Raw genomic sequence first — 22088 nt, 5'->3', positions numbered from 1 at the left:
GCTTTAAATTATAATGCAAATCAACAAGAAAGAAGAAGAAAAAGGTAAAAAATGCAATTTTTTCCTAAAGAGGATCAAGTGTAACAATATACATATTAGGTTGATTTTCAGTGGTTTCACTGTTCAGTGATGACTACATTCTTGAATAACTGTCAGGCTTTGTTTTTTGTTTTGTATCTATGAAAACAGAATTTATAACAGTGATGTTTGGAGTAATTTTTATACTTTTTTCATATTTATGCTTTCTTTAAATTGTTTTATGAAGTTTGTGTTGAGCTTTTTTATCTCCACAATGATAGTTTTCTAAAATCTTTTTTTAGGTTTTGATCCTCGTTCCCATTTGGCAAACTTTCATCATAACACTGTAACTACAGCAACTCCTCCACCTCCACAGCTGCAACCTCAAGAAGAAACCCCAAAACCTAAGATATCTAATGCTGCCAATCGTGGTTCAGGTGTCAAAACCCACACGCATTTGGCAAATAATGACTATGCCACATCTAGCCGAAACTTCCTTGTAGCAACTACAATAGTTCCTACAACTGCTGCCTTTGCAGGGGTGGATCCGACGAAAGTAGTTTCTGCAGCAGCAGCCCAAGCAGCAGCTATAGTAGCTGCTGTAGAGAAGCAGGATGATATGAAGGACAAGTTATGGCCATGTCCAGCATGCAAGGTTCCTTTCAAGACAGCTTCTGAACTTCAAGCCCACCTCTCTCATCACACGAAAGGTGAGAGGACGGTTCCATGTGAAGTCTGTGGTAAGTTGTTTGTGTCAGCAGAGCGAGTTCGAGTTCATGTGCGTGCAGCTCATGGAGAAAAATCGTGTTCCTGTGACATCTGTGGCAGCGGATTCAGCTACCGTTGCAAGTTGTTAGACCACATGCGGACCCACACAGGAGACAAACCATTCCACTGCGATGTCTGTGGGAAGAGCTTTTCCCAGAAGAACCACCTGACTCGCCACTCCATGATCCACACTGGAGAACGACCCTACCCATGTGATTTTTGTGGACGAGGTTTCTACCGGAAGGATAAGCTGTCCCGACACAGACGAATACACACAGGTGAGAAGCCTTATATATGTTTAGCCTGTGGTAAGGCATTCTACCGCAGAGATAAGTTGACACGACATATTAAAATGCACAGTGGGGAAAAGCCTTTTTTGTGTGCCATCTGTGGAAAAAGATTTGTTGAAGAAAGAGATCTGAAGAGACATAAATGCTCCTCTCGCCACTTACACAATTCCAGCTCCATCAAGTACCGGACGGCAGCCTCGAGCACTGGGACCCAGCAGCAGCCTGATCATCCCCAGCAGCAGCCTGGCCATCCCCAGCAGCAACCTGACCATCCCCAGCAGCAACATGACCATCCCCAGCAGCAACTTGGCCATCCCCAGCAGCAACATGACCATTCCCAGCAGCAGCATGACCATCCCAAGCAGCAGCAGTCCAAGTACCAGCAACACCAACGCCAAGCTCTCCCAGCTCAGTCCCAGCCACAGTCCCAGTCCCAACCATGTGGAGCTGAACCTGCAACATGCTCCCAACCCCTTCAGAGCCTCCCCTTACAAACCTGACTGGCAAGGTCCTCCACCAGGGGTTCACTGAGCAACTTCATCTTACACTGGCAGCAGTGACTAGCATCAGGCTCAGGCAGGCTCACATTCCCTTTGTTTTTCTCATTGTTCTCTTTTTTATTACTAAAAATATTAGGAGCCCATTAGATCTGAGCTTAGTTGTTATTAAGTATGAATCTTATATATAAAAGATTCTTTATAAAACTGTGTGTTAACTTTTCTAGCCATTGGAGCTGGTGTATTTGAGACAGTATTGCAATTTATTTGTATCTTAGTGGGATGAACAAACTATTTTGTGAATTGTTTAGTAACCAGCCAGTATGAATTCAGACTCTTAGAAGTCATAATTTAGAAAATAAAGGAATATACAGTTATTGTTTCAAATAGTTAGCATAATTCTTTGTAACTTGGTTGTACATTGCCATGTATCTATACTCCCACACATTGTTTGAAAATAAGATCATATCATACTCTGTTTTACATTAGTATGTTGTGTTAGCTATTTTGTGTTATATGTATTATTCTATGATTAATTTGTTGTTTTAACTGTTCATATATGTTTTTTGTGAGTGTGTGTGAGTGTTTTAATTTTTTTGGCTTTCCCCACCATGCATTAAATATATATATTTTTATTGGTAAAGGATTAAAATAGTTTTTATGCTTGTATAATTACACAGATATGGTTGTGAGGTTAAAAACATACTGATGCAAGTGTTCTTAATGTGTTATAAAATGGGCATTTTGCATTTTTGTAAACTTATAATGTTAAATATTCATTTGGGCTTATTACTGTGGTTTGACAGGGATATGATTAGCCTAAATGTCTTGTATAATAGTGGTAATCACAGTTCATTTAACAAAATTTTACATATTCCATTACTTACTGAATCAATCTGACATTCAACTTGGATTTTTTCCTTGCTCTACAAACATACTTTGAAGTTTTACTATGTAATCAGATTACCATTGTTTATCAAGTAAGTTGATGGATCTTCTCACAACCTTGTGATGTGTGATTTTATAATTCATGTTTTGCCTTGTTGTATATCAGGGTGCAAATCTTTATGCTTTTCAAGTCATTTTTCCCATGTGGTTCTCTGACTCTGGGTATGATGAAAATAACATGTTTTCCTCATTTCAGCCTGGTATGCATAACTGATTCATGAGCTGATAAGAAAATCCTTCTGTCAACACCTACATAACAATCAAACAATGAAATGTTAAGTTAGGATACTCCTATCAAACTTCACCTTAAAATAAAATTAATACACTATAAAATATCTCATTTTATGTTTAATATTTGGAAAATATTAATATTTAAATGTTGGGAGAAAACATTTTGTTGCTCATGGTGTTATCATATTTAAGGTTATTACTGTACTTGAATCTTCATAGATCAAGAGTTTTTGGTTTTATGATTTTTAAAAAAAATTAGTTGATTTCTTGTGTAGGTGTTGGTATTTTAAGAAATATTTTCTTATTGTACAGAATGTATAAATAGCCATCAACTTAAAAAGGATTAGCTGTATTTAATACATGGATATTAATGTGAATTAAAGATATAAGCTGGATATTTAATCATGGCAGATTGAGAAACTTGAACTTTTTTATCAAAATTGTTCAGCTGTCATTATAAACCTGTATTAAGTGTAATAAATATAGATTTATCTTGATCTACATCAGTTTAATTGTGTCTTTAAAACCAGTGCTTGCAGCTAACAGTGGCAAGGGATTTTTTTTTTTTTTGATGTTAAAGGAAACTTTTCTAGCATTATAGTGTTCAACAGAAAAGGACTTAGGAAAAGGTAAGACTACAGGATTTCGAGTGAATGGTAAGGCCTCTGAAAAACTTTATAATAAGTAATAACTTTTGTATTCATTTGTTTCATTTTAGAGGGTGAGTAAGGGGCTTTGAGAGAACTTATTTGAATGTATTTAGTAATTATCCAACCATGTTCTTAATAATGAAGGATAAAATTAATTTTTGAATGTTATTCTTTGTCAAAAGCATGTTTTACTGTTACTTATATGACTTACATTCTTGTTTCTTTACAGTCAAATATATTAGGAAAAATATTGTAAAGATGATTAGTTTTTGAATTGGACACACACATATATCTATGTATATTGGTTTAGATTGTGTTAGGTAAAATCTCAAAAGTGATGAGGCTAGAGCTAAAGTTTGTAAACTACTTTGATTGAAAGCTGTTTCATAAGTTATATAATTACTTTGTTTCTCATACAACATGAGTAGTTTCATACAGTAATTATGTTAAATGTCTGCACAAGTTTACTTATTTTGGGGTTGTAAGACTTATATGTGATGATACAGTACTTAAAGAGTCAAGCATATCTAATGATAAAATATACTATCATGTTCAACAAAGAAACTTAAATTTTTGAGCATTAGGCTTAAAGATGAAGATCTCATTTGGGTTTTTAGGTTTAATATTATGAACAACTTTATAGCAGAGATGTTTTTAATGTAATTAAAACTAAAAGCTGTGATGTTTCAGCCCAAAGATGTGGAGATGGCTCACAGTTTTAATTATCTGAGAAAGAACATTGATGCATTAAAGTTGTTTACAATATTCAACTTAAGTTCTGTAAGATTATTGTGTAGTTGGGATTAATCCTGTTTATCACTTAGTACCAAGTACACTAGACAAAATTAAACATGTTCTCTAATTTGAATGATTTTTCATGGGAATAGTGAGGATGGGGTGTGTTACTTTGTACAAATTCTAGAGACAATTTTTGTGTAATGTAACATTGGAGGAAAATCAGTGCTATAAGATACAGCCTTGTGGATGAAGTTACAACTTTGAAAGACAGTGGGTACAAAACTATTACTTCAAAACTTTATACTAACCTATGAAAATATATTTAAAAATTCATAAAGTACAAATTTTAGTCCTAATTTTTTAAAATATCTGTTTTATTTAGAAATGTGATGATCTGTAGTACTTGAAATGTTTTTGAGTGATGTTTACAATAATTAAGATGCTTTAATTTAATTAACTGATTCTTAAAAAAAGTGCCAGCTGTTTTTAAGTTTGATAGTAACTAGAGGTGAATTAGATTAGAATCATCACACTACTACTTATTGCAGTGTTTATAACAAGTTGTCTTTTTTGAAACTAAGTATGTTTTAGTATTTTTATTTCACAAAACATTATATTTAATTTTCTTAATTTTGGAAAATGATTCACCTAAGGTGACTTGTTAGCTTTAGGGATTTTTAAATATCAGTAATACATTTTCACTAGTTATTTATGCTGTGGCTATATTTCATAAATTGTTTAATTACTAATTTGAAATGACAAAAACACATGTTCAACAAATTATGCAGTGATTAATAGCTGATTTAATACAAGTTCATTAGGTTAAAAGTATTCTTAGAACGCTGCTTGTGAAAAAAATAAAAGCAAAAATTAGGAACTATATTTTCATAAGTGTTTATCTGTACAACTAACCCTAATGTTGCAAGAATTATAACTTATGTGTCATAGGTTACAATACAGAATTTGCATAGTAGAGTTTTTCATGAAACCAAATCAGAAGTATTGTTAGATTTACCATATCCTCTGTACCATATCCTTTTAATGTTGTTGTATTAGTGAATGCATTTACTTCAGGGCAAATCTGGGTCAGCCGAAACTACTGTTGTAAGAGTATGGTTTATGTACCCATTACAAGACCTCATTTAGGAGATATTTGAAAAAAATTAGTTTTTTAATTTTAAAATCCATAAATAGTGTGTTGTTGGCATACCCAAGTAATTGATGGTGTTTCTCACTGATATGTTTCTAACATTTATTACATACAAAGAAAATCAAAACTTCATGGTATCACAAGAAATGTAGTTAAAACAAATATAAAATGCATATGTTGCAAAATCAGTTAAGCCTTACTTAATTATCCATTTCAACTTGTAATTAAACTGACTTGTTACACAATAATTTAAGATCATCCAAGTACGACATTTCTGTAGCTGTTGACTTCGTTAATTAATCAGTTATCTGTGCATTTAACTAAGTTTATTATAAAATACATAGTTTATGCAGAAAAGGGAATTTCTGAAGTAATACATGGGAATGATTGTTCATTAAAACTTAAGTTCTTATATTTTTGGTCGTGAAAGGAGTTATATTACATTGATTTCTTTGTCTGTTGTTATCTAAAGTATACTATTCACTGGTTTCTTAATAGCTTTAATTATATAACATGCACATTTCTAAAAATTTATCTTATAAGCATCAGCCAGTAGATAAGCAAAAATTGAAATATTTACAAGTGATTAAATTTTTATCTCTAAAGGAAAAAGTGAACTTTTTTTTTTTTGGTAAGGTTTATTTACAAAGAATAAACTCATAAAATATGTCTTGTTGGAAAAGTTTGACTATTTTTTAAATGAAAATATTGTTTTCTAAATAAATTTTTAAGTTCAAGGTTGGGGGGAGTCCTAAGTTAATGCTGTTTGCATAGTCATGATTATGAATAAGCTAGCAAATTAGGTTTCCGAGTTCTTCTTTCATAGTGTTATGTACAGTAGATATTTGAAAGTTATAGGTGAAATACTTGTGATAAAAATAACTTAAAACTGCAGATTTTGAATCCAAAATGAACAGTGTAATGTGGAGAAAAACATCTGTAATAATAGCTTTTAATGCAATGCCAGCTTTAACATTTAAAGCATGGCTTTTAAAATATTATACTGCATAGATAAATGGTGTTTCAGAAAATCTTTTGTTTCATCATCCAGTCTAGTAGCTGATGAGTATTGGTGTTGAATGAAGAGCCTCTTGGGCAGTGACTTGTAGGAAATAAAAGATAGTTCTTAAATGGTGTTTTTACACATCTATGATTTTTAATCCAAAATGAACAAATTGAGAGGTATGTAGAAAAACAAGTCAGTAGTGTACATGATTTTTCTCACTGATTTTAGACCTATTGGTGTTTAATGCTTTGCTACTTTTGTTTTTAAAATCTGTGCTTGAAAGTTTTCAATAATATATATTGTAGGATTACCAGGATATATATTTAGCTTATAACAATAAATCACATAGTTTTAACCATATTTTATAAAAGAAATTAATCATCATGTAATCACATATCATTGTTACACTTCAGCTATAACTACTGCATGAATCTTTTTTAATGTTCATGTTAAATAGTTTAAACTTGTTATTAGTTATTGATAGTAACAACAGTAAATATAACAGTTTTAGTAAAATGAACTTTGAGAATACACAGAAGTAAATACATTTAAATTGTTAATGATTGGTAGGTTTGAATAAAAAGGCTTTCAGTTAAGATAACATATCTTTTATCATCGATTTTTTATTTTACTTTTGTTTTATTTACCTTATTAATAAGTTAATACTTATTAATAATTATAAATAAGTATTTACAGATTCAGTTGTTGTCCCTTCATTGGTTTCATGTTGGGCCTTAAAAAACTATGATTTAAAAATACTTTGGTAAATAATAATAAAGAATACTTTTTGCTATTCCCCTTAATTCATGAAACTATAATTGTTGAAAGTTTTCTCACATTGTATGGTAAGTAATATTGTAATGTTAATTTGTTTTGAAAACTTTTGACAAGTAGAAGCCTGATCTCTTTCCTTTATCATTTCCTTTCTATCTACACACACACACATATATATATATATATATTTGCTACTAAAACACATTTTTAGTTTAAGGATACTGAGAGCCTATTAAAATTTTAAAATGCCTTTTTTATTTAGGATATTCTTGTTGAAACATTTATTTCTGAAATATTCCACTCACCTCTCTGCACAAAGTAGCTATTGCTTGTATACCTCTTATTGAAATTTTGCCACTTGCCTTAAACTGTCACCCACCTAAATCATATTTTTATTTGAACTTCTTGAATACACAATATACTAATCATGCTCAGTATGAGGTTAACACACCCTCCATGCACAGTAGACTAACTTAAGCACTTGTATTCAAAATTAACTTTACTTTTAAACTCACCACTGCTTTTAACAGATGTGTTAAATTTTGCTCTTTGTGATTGATCTCATTTAATAATAATCTTTAATGCCATAGTTACTATTTTTGTGGCTCCTTTAAGTACATTTCTATTCTTTTATGATATTTACAATTCCATTTCCCATTTCTGCACAACACCAATTGTGTTAGGGTTCCTTTTTATGTTGATTTTCAATACTGCTAACATAAATTATTCTGTACCCTGTACTTCACATATTTTATGAATCAACTGGTTTCTGTACTTGAATTTTGAGCCTATCATTCATTATTTTGTGCAGTCAAAAGTCTGTTTTAAGATGTTTATTTTTAATAATAGTTTCCACTGGGTCTACACAATGAATTCTCGTGTTTTTGTTACTTTGTTCTCCAGAAGTTCTAACTCCATTCAAAAAAGCCAAAACATCATTTGAAATGGGACTAGTTAATGTTTTCTATTATTGTTGTGTGTAGAACTCAAAATACAATACAATTCATTTCTTAAAACTTACAGCTTTTACAAATTTATGGCTGCTGGAGGTTCTTTATCTGTGGAAAATGCTACTGCCAGGTTTACCATTTAACAGCTTTTGTTTTCTTTTTCCATTTCCTTTTTTTCATACATGTTTACCTTTTCTGAGCCTGACTACAAGACTGATTTTTTTTTCATGCTATTCTTGCTGCCTGGTTTTGCTCTAGTCTTGTCATCCTCTGTTGAGGAACACATTATTCCTTCTTGTCTTTGCTGATTATATCAGGTTTATACTGTGCTTCCCCTTTCTCCTCTATCCTGTGCTTCATGGTTTTATTCTATAGTTTTATTCTTTTTCTCTTCACCTGATTTAAATATCCATATTGAGATGATATGATCAAAATATAATTTCCACTCTTCTCTACCTCCTCCTTTAACATAGATTGTAGTCACTCCATTTTGCCTTTTTAGATTCTCCTGGATTTCCTAGAATCCCTTCTGCCTTCTGGGATATGGACTCTCTGTCTCCAGTATCTTTTACCAGAACTCTCTTCTCTCATCTTGTTTTCCCCATGCTCTCTTCATTCACTTTCTGTTTTCTAATTGTCTCTTATCAGAAGTGCTCCATCAGGATTCAGATAGTTTTTTGGGGTATTTCTAATTGGTTGATTTCTCTACTTTGCACACTTTCTCATCATTAGCACATGGTTTATGTTGTCGTTCAGGTCTATTCAAACATGACAGCCCTTTCTCTGTCATTCGCCTTCCTTAGATCTCCCCACGTGTCTTGTGTCGTATTTCATTAATTTGCCACAAGGAACTTGAGGTGTTTATCTAACCTTGGAGTGTCAGGCAGAAGCTGCTTGTCATAAATTTTCTTTCACTTTTATACTTTATTCTCTTACATGTTTCTATACATACCTTAATGTTCTTTGGCCTGGGTGCTTTTTTCCTCTCTTTCATTTCTTCTATTTACTCCTTTCATTTGCTGTCCCTCTCCCAGAGTATTATCCTTTGTCCATCTTGTTGGTGACTCCCTCTCTGTACCCAGTCAACTCAAGTCCTTTTGGAACACTTTTTTTTCTTAGCTAACCTGTTGTTTTCTACATTCCAACTATTGGGTCACTCAGTTTTTTACCAACTGCCTTTCTCTTCACTGCTCTTCCTCTTTCTCCATTGTTTTTCCACCTTTCAATTCTCAGCATCTCTGCCATCTCTAGGACACAGCTCTTGGTTTTTGAATGCCACCGAGAATGTCATTTCCTCTTCTCCAGGCTACTATTCTTATCTTTTTATTGTCCTCTTGAATCACTCTGAACCACTTCTGACAATTCCAGAGTTTCAGATGAAGGGGTATATTCCTCTGAATAGATTGTTTTCCCTGACCTTTATATGAATATGGTCACTGTCTTGCTTGGATAACCTTCCTGACATTTCAGTATCCCTGTTATTACAACATTTCCTTCAATTTGTCCATCAAGATAAGGTGTACTGTTTTGGAGTCAATCTCAGTGTCTTTTTCTCATTACAACTCATTTTGGATAATCCTGCTCAATTTTATCTGTGAATCATGGAGTATTCCCTTTCTCTATGGATTATGGCCCGGCATGGCCAAGTGTGTTAAGGCGTGCGACTTGTAATCTGAGGTTTGCATCCCCGTCACGTTAAACATGCTCACCCTTTCAACTATGGGGGCATTATAATGTGACAGTGAATCCCACTATTCGTTGGTAAAAGAGTAGCCCAAGAGTTGGTGGTGGGTGGTGATGACTAGCTGCCTTCCCTCTAGTCTTACACTGCTAAATTAGGGACGGCTAGCACAGATAGCCATCGAGTAGCTTTGTGCGAAATTTAAAAACAAACAAACTCTATGAATTGGTGTCCCAGGTTTCTCTTGTTTCAATCTTTTAAGTTACTCTTTTGTCCAGAAGTATCTTCCCTTAAACTTCATGTATGGGATTGTCCATTCCCTTCTGTAGGCATTTTCATATATTGTATTTCCCTTCTTTTATACAGCTTAATTCATCCTTCCACACACACATACTATGTTCCCTGATGCAAATGGCATTTTTATCACCACTATTCCATTAAGCATTTCTGTTTCTGGGTTACTTCTGTTGCCAATAATTTGGATATCTTTACCAAGCTATTTATACTATGGCAGGATATCATATGGTATTATTAGCTACCTTTTGCCTTTTCCTGTTATACTATCTTTAGTTCTTTTTTTCCTTTGTCATTTTTCTAATCTGGCTTGTTTGATTGATTGGAGTCTTTTTGTGGTTCTTTAGATTTTTACCCAGAGCCAGTTAAACCCCTAACAACTTGTTCTCTCTTTCACCTTTCCTTAAAAACCCTTTTCCTTCTTCTTCTGTCATGAAGTCCTTGGCATTTTGATGTGCATGTCTTATATTCTCTGTTCCACTAATCTTACTTCTTTTTGTTTTCTGACCATTTTTTCTTTCCTTACACATGGATGGTTGGAAGGGTGATTGATCATTGTCTCCCATTTCTCTTTTCTCATTTTCTGCTCCCGCTGATTGTTCCTATTCTCATACTTTCAACCATGGAAAGTCTATCACTATCTGAGACTTTACAATGGTCTTTTGTTCCCTATTTGGTTATTTAGTGTTGCTTAACATGAATATTTCCTTTTTGAAAGGTCAGCAATCACTTATTCTTGCTGTTTGATCCCTTATTATCCAAGGATTTTTAGACCCCTGTTCTTAACAGTTAAGTTCAGCACTTTATCCAGATTGTTTTTCTTTCCTGGGAAGATAACACCTGCAGATTCTATCACCTAACTTCTCATCAGATTTCTCTCTTGCCTGATTCTGGTCTTGCTTTTTTGGTGAACAATGGATGAAAGTTTACAAACATGTAGATAGACAATGCCCAACACAATTTCTTTGTCATCTGGTGGTTTCATCTCAGCCTAGACATCTTCTCCACTCTAGTTGCCATTCTTTGATCTCCGCACCAATTTTAATTGAGCAAGTATCCACTTTTAACAGTTGTTTCATTTCCATCTTGAACCTGTCCAGCAGCTGTTGTTATCCTACAGGGTATATTTACTTCCTTAAATCTGAATTGAGCCAAAATAATAGAAATCGTTAAGCCCACCTGTCCTGGTTCCTATGGGCCTACTGTTGAGATGGGGTTTACTGTAAGACCACTATGGTAGTGTGTGTGTATTTTTCTTTGTTTTTTCCATATTGTACATTCCATGAATTATCATAGAAAAAGCTTACACTGGGGAAGTGTCTGCCCAGTTCTCTGGTTTACATATTCTAGCTTTACAAATATATTTTATAGCAGTTTGTGGCTCTTTTGTGGTGGTTAAGTCCAGGCTCTTCTCAACACAAATTCCCTCCTAGTCTTTAAGAAAAACATAAGGCCCTTGCTATTCCAAGTTCTTAGTTGCTATGTGGGTGGTCTCTTTGATTAGTTGTTCAATGGTTGTGCATTTCCTTCATAGAAAGTCCTAGTTGGCAGCATATTGTGGTGGGAAGTATGTTGTATGCCAATTTCTTGGTGGTTTTTATCAACTGGCTGGGCAAAGTGTTCCCCTAAGGAGGAAGGAAGAGATGTTAGCCTGTGTTTCTGTATTATGAGTAAATTGTACAACAAAGCACTTACCAAACCTTACAGACTGATTATTATCATAGCCATACTACACCTCATGTCTTTTTGACTTGTTGTGTGCAAAAGTTGAGTTGTTCATGTATTTCAGTTATTGGCTCATTTTTTCTTCCATCTTTCATACTTCAGTACTTTCTCAGAATGATATGGTCTTGCATGTGTGTTGCACTTTTGGTAAGTTTTCATTAAGGAAGCTCATCTAGGTTTTCTTTTTTCCACTATGCCACTGCATTAGTGTCAGATTTTAACTGATGTGTGCAAAGAGGTAACCTGAGATTGTATTTTTAAGAGATAACTCTCTCCACACCTTTTATCCTTCTCTTCCATTGCCAGTGCATGTTATTCTTGCCTTGTCTAAGAATAAAATTAATTTTGAATACAAGTGCTTATTGGAGATCCGATGTGCATTGGAGGATGTGTCACCCTCCTATTTGCAGAGGTCTGTTCCTGCATGATTACATCATGCACTGGTGCAGTACATGTCAAAATATTATTTAGGTGGAAAATAATTCAAGGTTAGTGGTGTGCACAAAATCTCAGTGTGTGAAAAATTGATGTTGTGTGGAGAGAGATAAGTATCTTAAAAATCTATATTAAGGTAAATAAAATATTAACTTCCCATAATTTCATTGATCTTGAATTAGATGAGTAACTCAAGTATTTGATAGGACTACTTTTTAAATTTTGATGTTAAGTTTTATCTTATCACTAGGCTGCTAGGTTTGTTTCTGTACAGTCTTTGTAACTCAATCGTAAGTTCACACATTAATAATTACTTTTAAAAGAATTTTCTGAAACAAATCTCTTGAGCACAACTTTGATGTTTAAAGAGAGTTTTGCCAGTGTACTTTACCATTTACATGAATTACTGTATGAAATTATCAAACCTTTGGCTATTTAATCTCTTAAAAATTGTCTTTCAATATTATACCTAATTTTTGATAACATTTTTAAGATTGATTCCAACTTAACACTAGTAATTTTGACAGTATTACTTCTTTTAATGAGATTTCGCCTCTGCTTTTAGCCTACTACTTTTAGTTTTATCAAAATAATCTTATTACTTTTACAGAGATCTTGTCATCTGGCCTCATTTTTCTGTGTGCACTCATAGCAAAGTTAATCTAAATAATGATAAAGGAACAAAATTATGAAGTTTGTACCACTATTTCAACATACTAATAGTCATCATAACAAAGCTAGTCTTGTTTGTTAAAGGAAAAAAAAAACAACTGAGATTTTATTTACTAATAAATTTCAATTTATTTGACCTTAACAGTAATTTTCTAATTAAAAATAAATCTGTGAGACTGTATCAGTTATTTTTTGCATACCTCTAAGAAATACATCAAAGTCAGTCTTGTTACTATAACAGATCAATACCAATGTATTATATACCTTGTTCCAACTTAACCATAAGATTTTAGTACTTGAACCTATCTTTCTGTGTAATTACACTAAATTGAGAGTGGTAAATATAACAGTGCTAAGTTTAAAAAGTTTTAGTAATGTAAACTCACATGAATCAAGTATTACAAAAAAAGGATTTTCTTAGTATGGGGATTTAACAGTCAGAGACATCTTTCTTAATAGCTTCTTCATAGCTCTTAGTGTATGATATTGGGAGCTTTCTTTCAGCAAAAAAATATTTGAATATATTCATGTTAATGGTAGAAATTATAAACTGATCATAATAATTTTACAGAAATAACTAAGTGAACTCTAACTTAGTAATTTATAAAAGTATAAGTTTCGTTTTATTACAGAAATTAATAATAATGGGAATTTTCTATCCTACATTTGGTAGTAGTACATATTTCTTATCTTCAGTGCCATTTGGTATGTGTAAAATAAAATTCATCAGCCAAATGCTTGTGGTACAAGTCAAGTTTTTGGTCAGTATTTAAGGTGTCAAAAGATAAAGTGGTAAAATTCTGGGCAGTTTAAGCTAATAAGGGTTAGGTCAACATTTTTGTAATTTAATTTTAAGGAGTTTTATTTATAGGGTTTTTGTTGAAGTATGGTTATTTTAAATTTAAACTTTAAGAGAAAGGAATTTTTATTTGAAAAGAAGTATTACATATTTGATTTTGTATGGATTTGTAGATTACAAGCACATAACTGTGTTTTTATCTTTAATATGTGCCTTACTGGTCTTTGATATTTTAAACTGTTACTCAAGATTAAAACACTTCGAAAATTGTTTCTGTATTTTATATAAAGGTCAATGAAATCAATCTATGGTAAACCTTTGTATAAGCTGTTTTAGGTTGAAGTGTTGAATAAAAGTAACAACACGGAGGAAGAGGTCGAGTGTACCTGACCCTCCCGGGTATACACATAAATATACCCAAACACCAGAGAGACTAGACTAGTAACAACATGAAAATAAAATGCTACACATCATTGGTAAAATGTTTTTTCTGGACTAACTAAGTTACTGTTTCACATAATACTGTGTGATATATTTTTGCAGAAATATATTTCTTTCTTTTATTTATGAAAGATAAGAAAAGTGTGTACCTACTAGCTGTTTTTGTAAGTGGTTCAAGTTAAGGTGTTCAACGTTTAAGTAACCTATTATAACCTTTACTCATATACACAGTTCATCTTTGTTTTTCATAGAATGAATTAAAAACTTAAAGGATGTAAATGTTTTGCTGAGATGGAAGCCTGGAGATGTCTACTTGTTTAGAATATTCTTTTAGATGGATGTTTTTTTGTTTTTTTAATGTAGGAAGGAGAATTGTTGTGTGCTTAAACATGTCGTGTATGGTTAACTTGAAAAACTTCATACAATATACATATTTATGTAATTTTTGTGTATTCTGTGGGACAAAATATTTTAAAAGGTTTTACACTATGAGTGTGAATTAATATGCAAATGGCAAAGGGCTACCTACATTGGTTCTCATTATTGATGTGGTGCACCTATATGTTATAACATTCATTAAATGGCATTCTTAATTATGAATGGGTGTTAAGGTTTCTTTGCCAGACTAATCAGCTCTGGTATTGAGTTGAAGGCTTTCTTCTTTGCAGAAATACAATAGAATTGTTTACAAGACAATGAATGTTCTTTCTTCTGCTGAAAAGTGTTACTGGGCCAGTGAAGATTATAGTTTTAAAAAAATTATTAACCTTGATGTTGATGATTTCATCCTTAGTTTGTGTTATTGGATGTTTGTTGTACACAGTATTATTTCTATCAAATGAAAAGCAGTCTGAAGAACCATGTTGAAAAATTATTTGATTGTAAACTGAGGAGTATGAACCTGACAAATGTTTAAGATCATTGTGGATGTTTAGCTGAATACAGTTTTAAAAACCTTGTTTTCTGAAAGATTACTTTGAATTTCATATTTCCAGTGTATATTTTAGTATATATCAGGAACCAAGAGTTGTTGGAATTATAAATAAAGTAACAGAAGGTTAAGATGGTGAACCTTATTCTTGTTTTACAATCATGTAATATATTTGAATAACCACAATCTAAAAGCATAACAGACCTTATAGTGACAATTAATACTACACAAATTTTTAGTTTACACAGTGGTACAACACATAATATTAATAATTATTTATGCAAATAGAGGGCATCCATAGAAGCCTAGAGGGCATGAATAGTTTCACATAATTTTCACAAAACGAGAGATTTGTGCTAAAATTAACTTTAGTTTATATTTCTAATTAGTTATGTGTATTGTGCTTATTACTGTTGGATATAGAAGCATGATCTTTGATGATTTCATGGCTAGAGACTGCTAGTACTAAAAAAATTTAATAGAATTCTACGATATGTTTCACAGCATTATTTAACACAGCCAAGGGGTTAGTGGTGGGATGGTATTGATGAGCTCTGTTTTCTCTAGGCTATCATTTCAAAATAAGGGGTAGCTAGTGCAAGTAACCCTCATGTAATTTTCCACAAAATTAAACAAAGTTTACTATTTTAAAAAACTCATTCAAAATGATAGATGGATTGTCTGAATTTCTTTTCCTTTCAGGATCATCGTGAATTAATGGGTCTATGATATTTGTTTTTGTCACTCTTATTTTCAGTTAGGAAGTTTTTCTTTTCATAGTCTTCTCTTCTTTTTTCGTATCAGTGTGTGTATACACACTCATGCACATTGAAGACAAATAGCATCATTATTTAATGCAGTAGCATTTTTATTTGGTTTGAAGTGAGATAACTTCTCGACTCAAAAAATATTTCAAATTCATTCAATTAAAAATTAAATGCGGCTCTTACAGTATAACTTAAGTTAACATCTAAAGAATTTGTTTATTTCTCTCCTTTATAAATGTCAACTCATTGCTCTGATTTAAGAAGTGATTGTTCAAGGTTAAAGTAACACCAATTATTTGTTTGATAAAAAAAATTGTGAAAAAAATATAAAAAATTTAGTATTTTATGCATGACATTCAAAATGGTTTTCTTAGCTTTTGTTTTTTGTAGTTGAATCATGTGGTCCAGTTTATGTTTTTTTCTATATTCCTTTTATTCTAATATGTATTTGTATTAAGTATTACAACATTGATACCTCTGAAAAAATGATTTTGCTTAAGGAGTACAACAAACTTCATTTAATATAAATACATTTAAAAATTTCTTTGGTGGTAAACATATGCTACAGTAAATTTAGGTAAAGTCTACCTTTGATTTAAAACATCGATATTTGTTATGCGTTTTTGAAAGTTTACATTAAATTATGATGTGGATAGGCTAAGAAATTATCTTGGACCACTATGTTTACAGCATATAATTTGGCAAAATTGTTCATTTGGTTCTTTAAATAGTTACTTTGTTTTGTGTTTTTTTAATTTTAGGATATTAATAATTATTCAATAAATATCTAATCCATTTTTTATTAGGATATAGATAATGATCTTTTAACTAAACTTTTTCCCAAGATAACTGCCTTTCCAGAAATGTCCTTTTCCCTTTAGCTCACTTTTTAGAATTCTCAAAATGACATATCATGAAAAATTTTAGGTTAACAAAATTGTTTTTAAAACAAATTACTCAGTTTAAAATTAAAAAGGTTAGTATAGTTTATTATTAATACTGTTAAATATATGTTGTTATATTATGAAATTTTTAGTTCGGTATTAATAGATAAATGAAGTGTTTATAAGTATGTTTGTGGTTTAAATATTAATCTATTTTTTCTTTAGAGATTATGGAATAAATAAAGTCTTTACAAATGTGCTGGAGATTGAAATTTTTATAGTTTGCCTTAAAAGTTTCTGGGTAAGTTTGTTTTTAATGTTGCTGGATGTGTTACTTTGACTTGTCCCTAAAGAGAGAGTAAGAGAGACACTTTGCAGGATTTATAGTTTATTTCAAAATAAATAAATGATACATTTAAAGATTATTTTGAGGAACACATATTTAACCTGTTTATTTCAGTGCTATTGGAAAAATACAGAATTTGAAAGGAGCAGGTGGTAAAAGATCCAACTGTAAAGATTACTAAACAAAGGTGAAAAGTTTAACTCACTTTTTCAGTGCTACAGATGTAATTATATTGTGATGGAAGAAAATTTTAAGTTTTTTGTATACTGTTAATTTTCTCTTCTTAGTACCACATTATGTTAAGTATGATGTTAACTTGATGGTAGGTTATGGAGGCACAATCAAATAACATTTTGCAGTAATATCCTTTGAAAGCAAGCATGCAAGCACTGGTCTTAAAGTGTAATGATAGCAAGATCATTTTTAAAATAAGAAACATTTAAGAGAAAAAAATATTGATGTTCAATCAAACAGTTGTTTTATTATCATCATTAACAGTGAGTAATAAGTTTCTAAAGTGCATCATACCTCAGTCAACAAGTTACTTATATGTGGTGGTAGGATTTGAATAGAAATGGGTTTAGAACTACTGATAAATTATGTTTTTGAAAATATTGTTTTTAAGGAAAAGTCCTGATTATTAAAAATTGGAACATCAATAACAATTTCTTTTAGGCAATTTAGAAATTTTTTTGGTTTCATTTTATTTTGAATATGTTGTATTATATTATCTGTTGTTCATACATCCTTATGTATTCATTTCTGCAGAAAGATTACATATAAATTTAAAACATCCAGCTGAATCATTTTAACAGACTTACTTACACATTAGATGCTAGATTTCTTAAAGTAGACTGCACTCATAAGTTACCATTACACTTCATAGTATACCAGTTATCAAGACGTGCTTCAAACTGTATCATTTATATTAGTAGACTATCTATGAATTAAAACACACCAACTCAATCCTTTTATGTAGTGAGCTTGTCATAAATTCAAATTCTTCTAATCAAACCAAACATGTATAAAGACTCCAAATTAAGGCAATATTTTAGCCTGTCATTTATAATAATAATAAAATATTCTTAAATTACACCTTTTCCTCATTTCACCCCTGTTCTTGGTTTTGAACATAAATTAACACATACACATTCAATTCCTCTATATTAAACTGCTTACAAAATTATACACATTCCCATTTGGAAATATTTTTACAATTAGATTAGTCACAAAGTAAAAAAGCTATGTGCTCAGGTCATTTTTACAGGAGCGGTTCACTTTCAGCTACTTATCTTGTAACAGTATTGTAGGTATGTTGTTCACAAGTTTATACATACAGTCAGTTCAGTTCTGTTAAAAGATTACTGATGGATTAAACTAACAGTTCAGGCCAAACTGTTACATGATACTTATTGCCAAAGAAATTTTATAAGTAAACTATTGGTTGTTAACAGGATAAAAAAACAAATGTGTCTAATCAATTTCAACCTATGGACTAATTTATAGATAAGTTTCTGAAAATGATAAAATTATTTTGAATAATGCATTCCTATGAGGATACTGACCACAAACTGAAATACATCTAGCTGAGCCATTTCATTTGAAATAACATTTATAAACAAATTTACACTTTTGGTCACACCATTTATACTACATAGGAGGAATAGTTATATATTTAAAAAAACATTAAACCAGCATACTGTATTTATACAAACTATGTTGTACAGATTTAAAGAAAATATTCTTATTTGTGTCATTTCTTTGACCTGTGCATTTGGTAAGTAACACTTGCAATCTAGCTGTTTGTTTTAGTAAGCTACTTACAAGTTTCAGGTACAGTTTCAGATGATTCATTTTTGTAGTTGAATATTCACAGCTTACAATAAACACAATTACTGAGTGATGAAACATTTATATTTTACAGTTTTGGAGCTACAAGCTCCATTTATATAATTTTTTTCATTTATTTGTGTTAAGCCATGTGTAATGAATTATGATAATCATGTTTCATACTAAATTTGATTTATATTATAATGTTAAATTTGATAACATTTGCTTGAATAACAAAATTGTATGCATATAATATTCTATGTATATATATAAACATGTAACAAGAAACCTTAGTTTCAGCTATAGCAAAGTTAAGTTGCTTACATAGGATAACTAGTTTTGGTAGTATTGTAATGAATAGGGAGTTGAGAGGGAAAAAAGTTGCCTTGGTAAGCTGTGTAACTGGTTAAATTCTGTCTTATAATTTAAATAGGGCTTCCTAGACTAAAAATTGTTAATTAGAAAGCCCAAAATCATTAGTGAGACTTTATAACAACATTAAAAGCAAAATTATTACGTTGCTTAAGCTTTTCAAAAATGTTCGGTGTTAAATTTAGTTCTCTTTGTGATAGAAAAATCAAACAGAGTAGTGGTGGAATGATGGTAAAACAACAAACTCAGTCCTTGTTTTCTTTACATAACATTTTGAAGTACTTTAGCTAGAACAAACTGATGAAGTTGTGTATTCTGATTTTAACACTGTTATCTTGTATAAATTAGGTATTTTTGTGAGTGTAATATTGTAGCACATTTTTTAATGTATAGGCAGTCGATTGAGACAATAATGTTATGAAAATGATGAAGGTACTGAACATGGTGTATTTTATATTCAGCAAACTTGTCTTTTTTATTCATTGTTTAGTGGAAGGGTATGAAATAACTGCCTTCAGGGTTGCCAAAAAATATCTAAAACTGAGGTTTTTCCTCATCTTTAAAACACAGATGGAGGGGTCCATGATGGACTTTCTCAATAATTTCATTATTAAACCCTTTTAATAACACTATGCATCATGAACAACTTTATAAAATTCTAAAGTTAGTGCCATGGCCTAAATATGTACAGGAATGATTTTTTTTATTTATTTTTTACCATTAATGTTTTCTAATCACTCAAATACAAAGCAAATGAACAGAGCATATCTTCTTGCAGCCAAGTTTGGTTTTTCATGTTTTGTTCTTAATGATCTTGCTTTATAAGTGTTCACACACATATACATTTATGTGCTTGTTTGAGAGAGATTGGAATATTGTAACCAGAGTTGTATGTAACAACCATGTATGGCTGTTGTCATGGGCATTTAGCATTTATGTAGCCTTAGGCAACAGCAGGGCATTTTTACATTGAAAGTAAAAAGGCAAGATTAGTACCATAAATACTGTGTCTTGTACTTTTTTTGTTTTGTTTTTGCCTAAACTGGATGAGTTATACAATATTTCCAGATTAGTTGAGCCATACAAATAAAAAGTAAAGTTCAGTTAGCAGAATATGAAGAACTGGAAATATATTTTAACCAACAATTTGTATTCTTTTAATAGATTGTTTGTTTATGACACTTGTAAACTGACAATTATTTCAGCTCATTATTGAATTAACCCTAATCGGTGGCCATCATCAATTGATGCTAACACATACAATGTTCCCATTGTTTAAAGGTTAATCAAATCTTAACCCCCATGCCTTATGATGTGATTTTACAAAACTCTGATGAACAGTTAATGAAAGTAAATGAAAATCTTTTTTTCTTTCAACACTAAGTGCTCATACAAACTTACTCTTGCAAGAGAAATGAAATCTATAACATATTTCCTGTGTGACTTTCCATTTAACAATGTCAGGATGACATTTGGTTATAACAAGTTTGGTTTTTCACATTTTGGTTCTCTATGGGGGTAGATTCAGAGATTGTTCCTAAGTAACCTATATTTTGGCTTGTTGTATCCTAGACCTGTGAAAGTTTGGTAATTGTTCTATATGTGTGTGACTATTACTGTGATCATTCCATTCTTCTGTTTTTCAGTGCCTTCGTAATTGCCTGTTGTTGTTTTTTTTTTTTTTTCATTTGGCTGATACCTTTGTTTCCCTTCTTTTGTTCTTGAGTTTCAGAACTGATTACTGTGGAAGTAGATGTACACGACACTGGTAGAATTTGCTCTTTTTGGTTGATCTGTAACTTGAATATCAAATTTTAGGGTTTTTTATAGTCTTACCATTTAATGGTTTCATTGTTGAGTCTGCATGTAGCTCCTGGTGTGTTTTTGAGGTTGATTCTGTTGACCAAATGTAAAATTTTATGTTAACAAGCTAGCTAGGTTCAGCATGGCCAGCTGGTTAAGGCACTCAACTCGCGATCCAAGGTCGTTGGTTTGAATCCTCATCACACTAAACATGCTTGCCTTTTCAGCCATCCTCAGTTTTAAGCCATGAGGGCATTATAATGTGTGACAGTCAATCCTACTATTTGTTGTTAAAAGAGAAGCCCAACAGTTGGCACTGGTTGGTGATGACTAGCTGCCTTCCCTCTAGTCTTACATTGCTAAATTAGGTGCAACTAGTGCAGATAGCCCTAGTGTAGCTTTGCGCTAGTTGTCCCTAATTCAGCAATGTAAGACTAGAGGGAAGGCAGCTGGTCGTTACCACCCAGTGCCGACTGTTGGGCTTCTCTTTTACTAGCAAAACTTGCATCTGTGTATATGAACCATTATGTCTCCATATTGAGGGATGTATAAAAGAATCATTCTTTGCTATAAAGAAATTACTGTCATTGCTATAATAAATAAAAATACAATCCACTTTGTATATACATTTGGATTTTTTTTGCACTCACTAACTATACTTACATTTAGCTATCATATAAACTTAAGTAATTGAACAATGTTTTTTATGGAATAACAAGTCAGTTGTTGGTGATGAAATTGTTCAAGTACAACTACTGTTGAGGCACTGAATGTGTGGCAGACCAAAATCTGTTTGCATCTTTTGTACTCGTACAAAATGTTTTGTATCATAAGCGAATCTGCTTCTAACCAAAAAAGTGTAGGGTTTAAATGAAAGTAACATTTTTTTTAAAATCAAAAATATTTATGAGCCTATCAACTGACCACATTTAACAAAAGAAGCAAATGTGTTTCAAGCATTTAATAGGAATTTTCACACACACAAAGAAATCTAGCCAAAGTACCGGAACTGAATTTCTTTATGTTTCAGTAGCATGCTTGAACTCTGCATCATAAAGTGGATAGAACATGATTCACTTTTTGTTTTT

At 31.7% G+C, this 22088-nt stretch overlaps 1 protein-coding gene across 4 annotated transcripts in view; it reads left to right on the top strand.

Annotated features, from left to right (window-relative positions):
• LOC143256831 (uncharacterized) overlaps nt 1–20199 on the top strand; it is a 45261-nt gene extending 25062 nt beyond the window's left edge. For 2 of the 4 annotated variants that reach the window (XM_076514566.1, XM_076514564.1), the window contains one exon: nt 321–20199. In XM_076514566.1, coding sequence (XP_076370681.1) covers nt 321–1576 — 1256 coding nt within the window. In that variant the 3' untranslated portion in view covers nt 1577–20199. The remainder of the gene's footprint in view (nt 1–320) is intronic. The other 2 variants (XR_013031566.1, XM_076514567.1) reach the window with 2 other exon arrangements.
• Nucleotides 20200–22088: the final 1889 nt, after the last annotated feature.

The sequence above is a fragment of the Tachypleus tridentatus genome, chromosome 7 (genome assembly GCF_004210375.1).
Source record: "Tachypleus tridentatus isolate NWPU-2018 chromosome 7, ASM421037v1, whole genome shotgun sequence".
Lineage (NCBI taxonomy): Eukaryota > Metazoa > Arthropoda > Merostomata > Xiphosura > Limulidae > Tachypleus > Tachypleus tridentatus.
The sequence above is the reverse complement of the archived record's forward strand: the minus strand, read 5'-3'. Positions and strand labels throughout refer to the sequence as shown.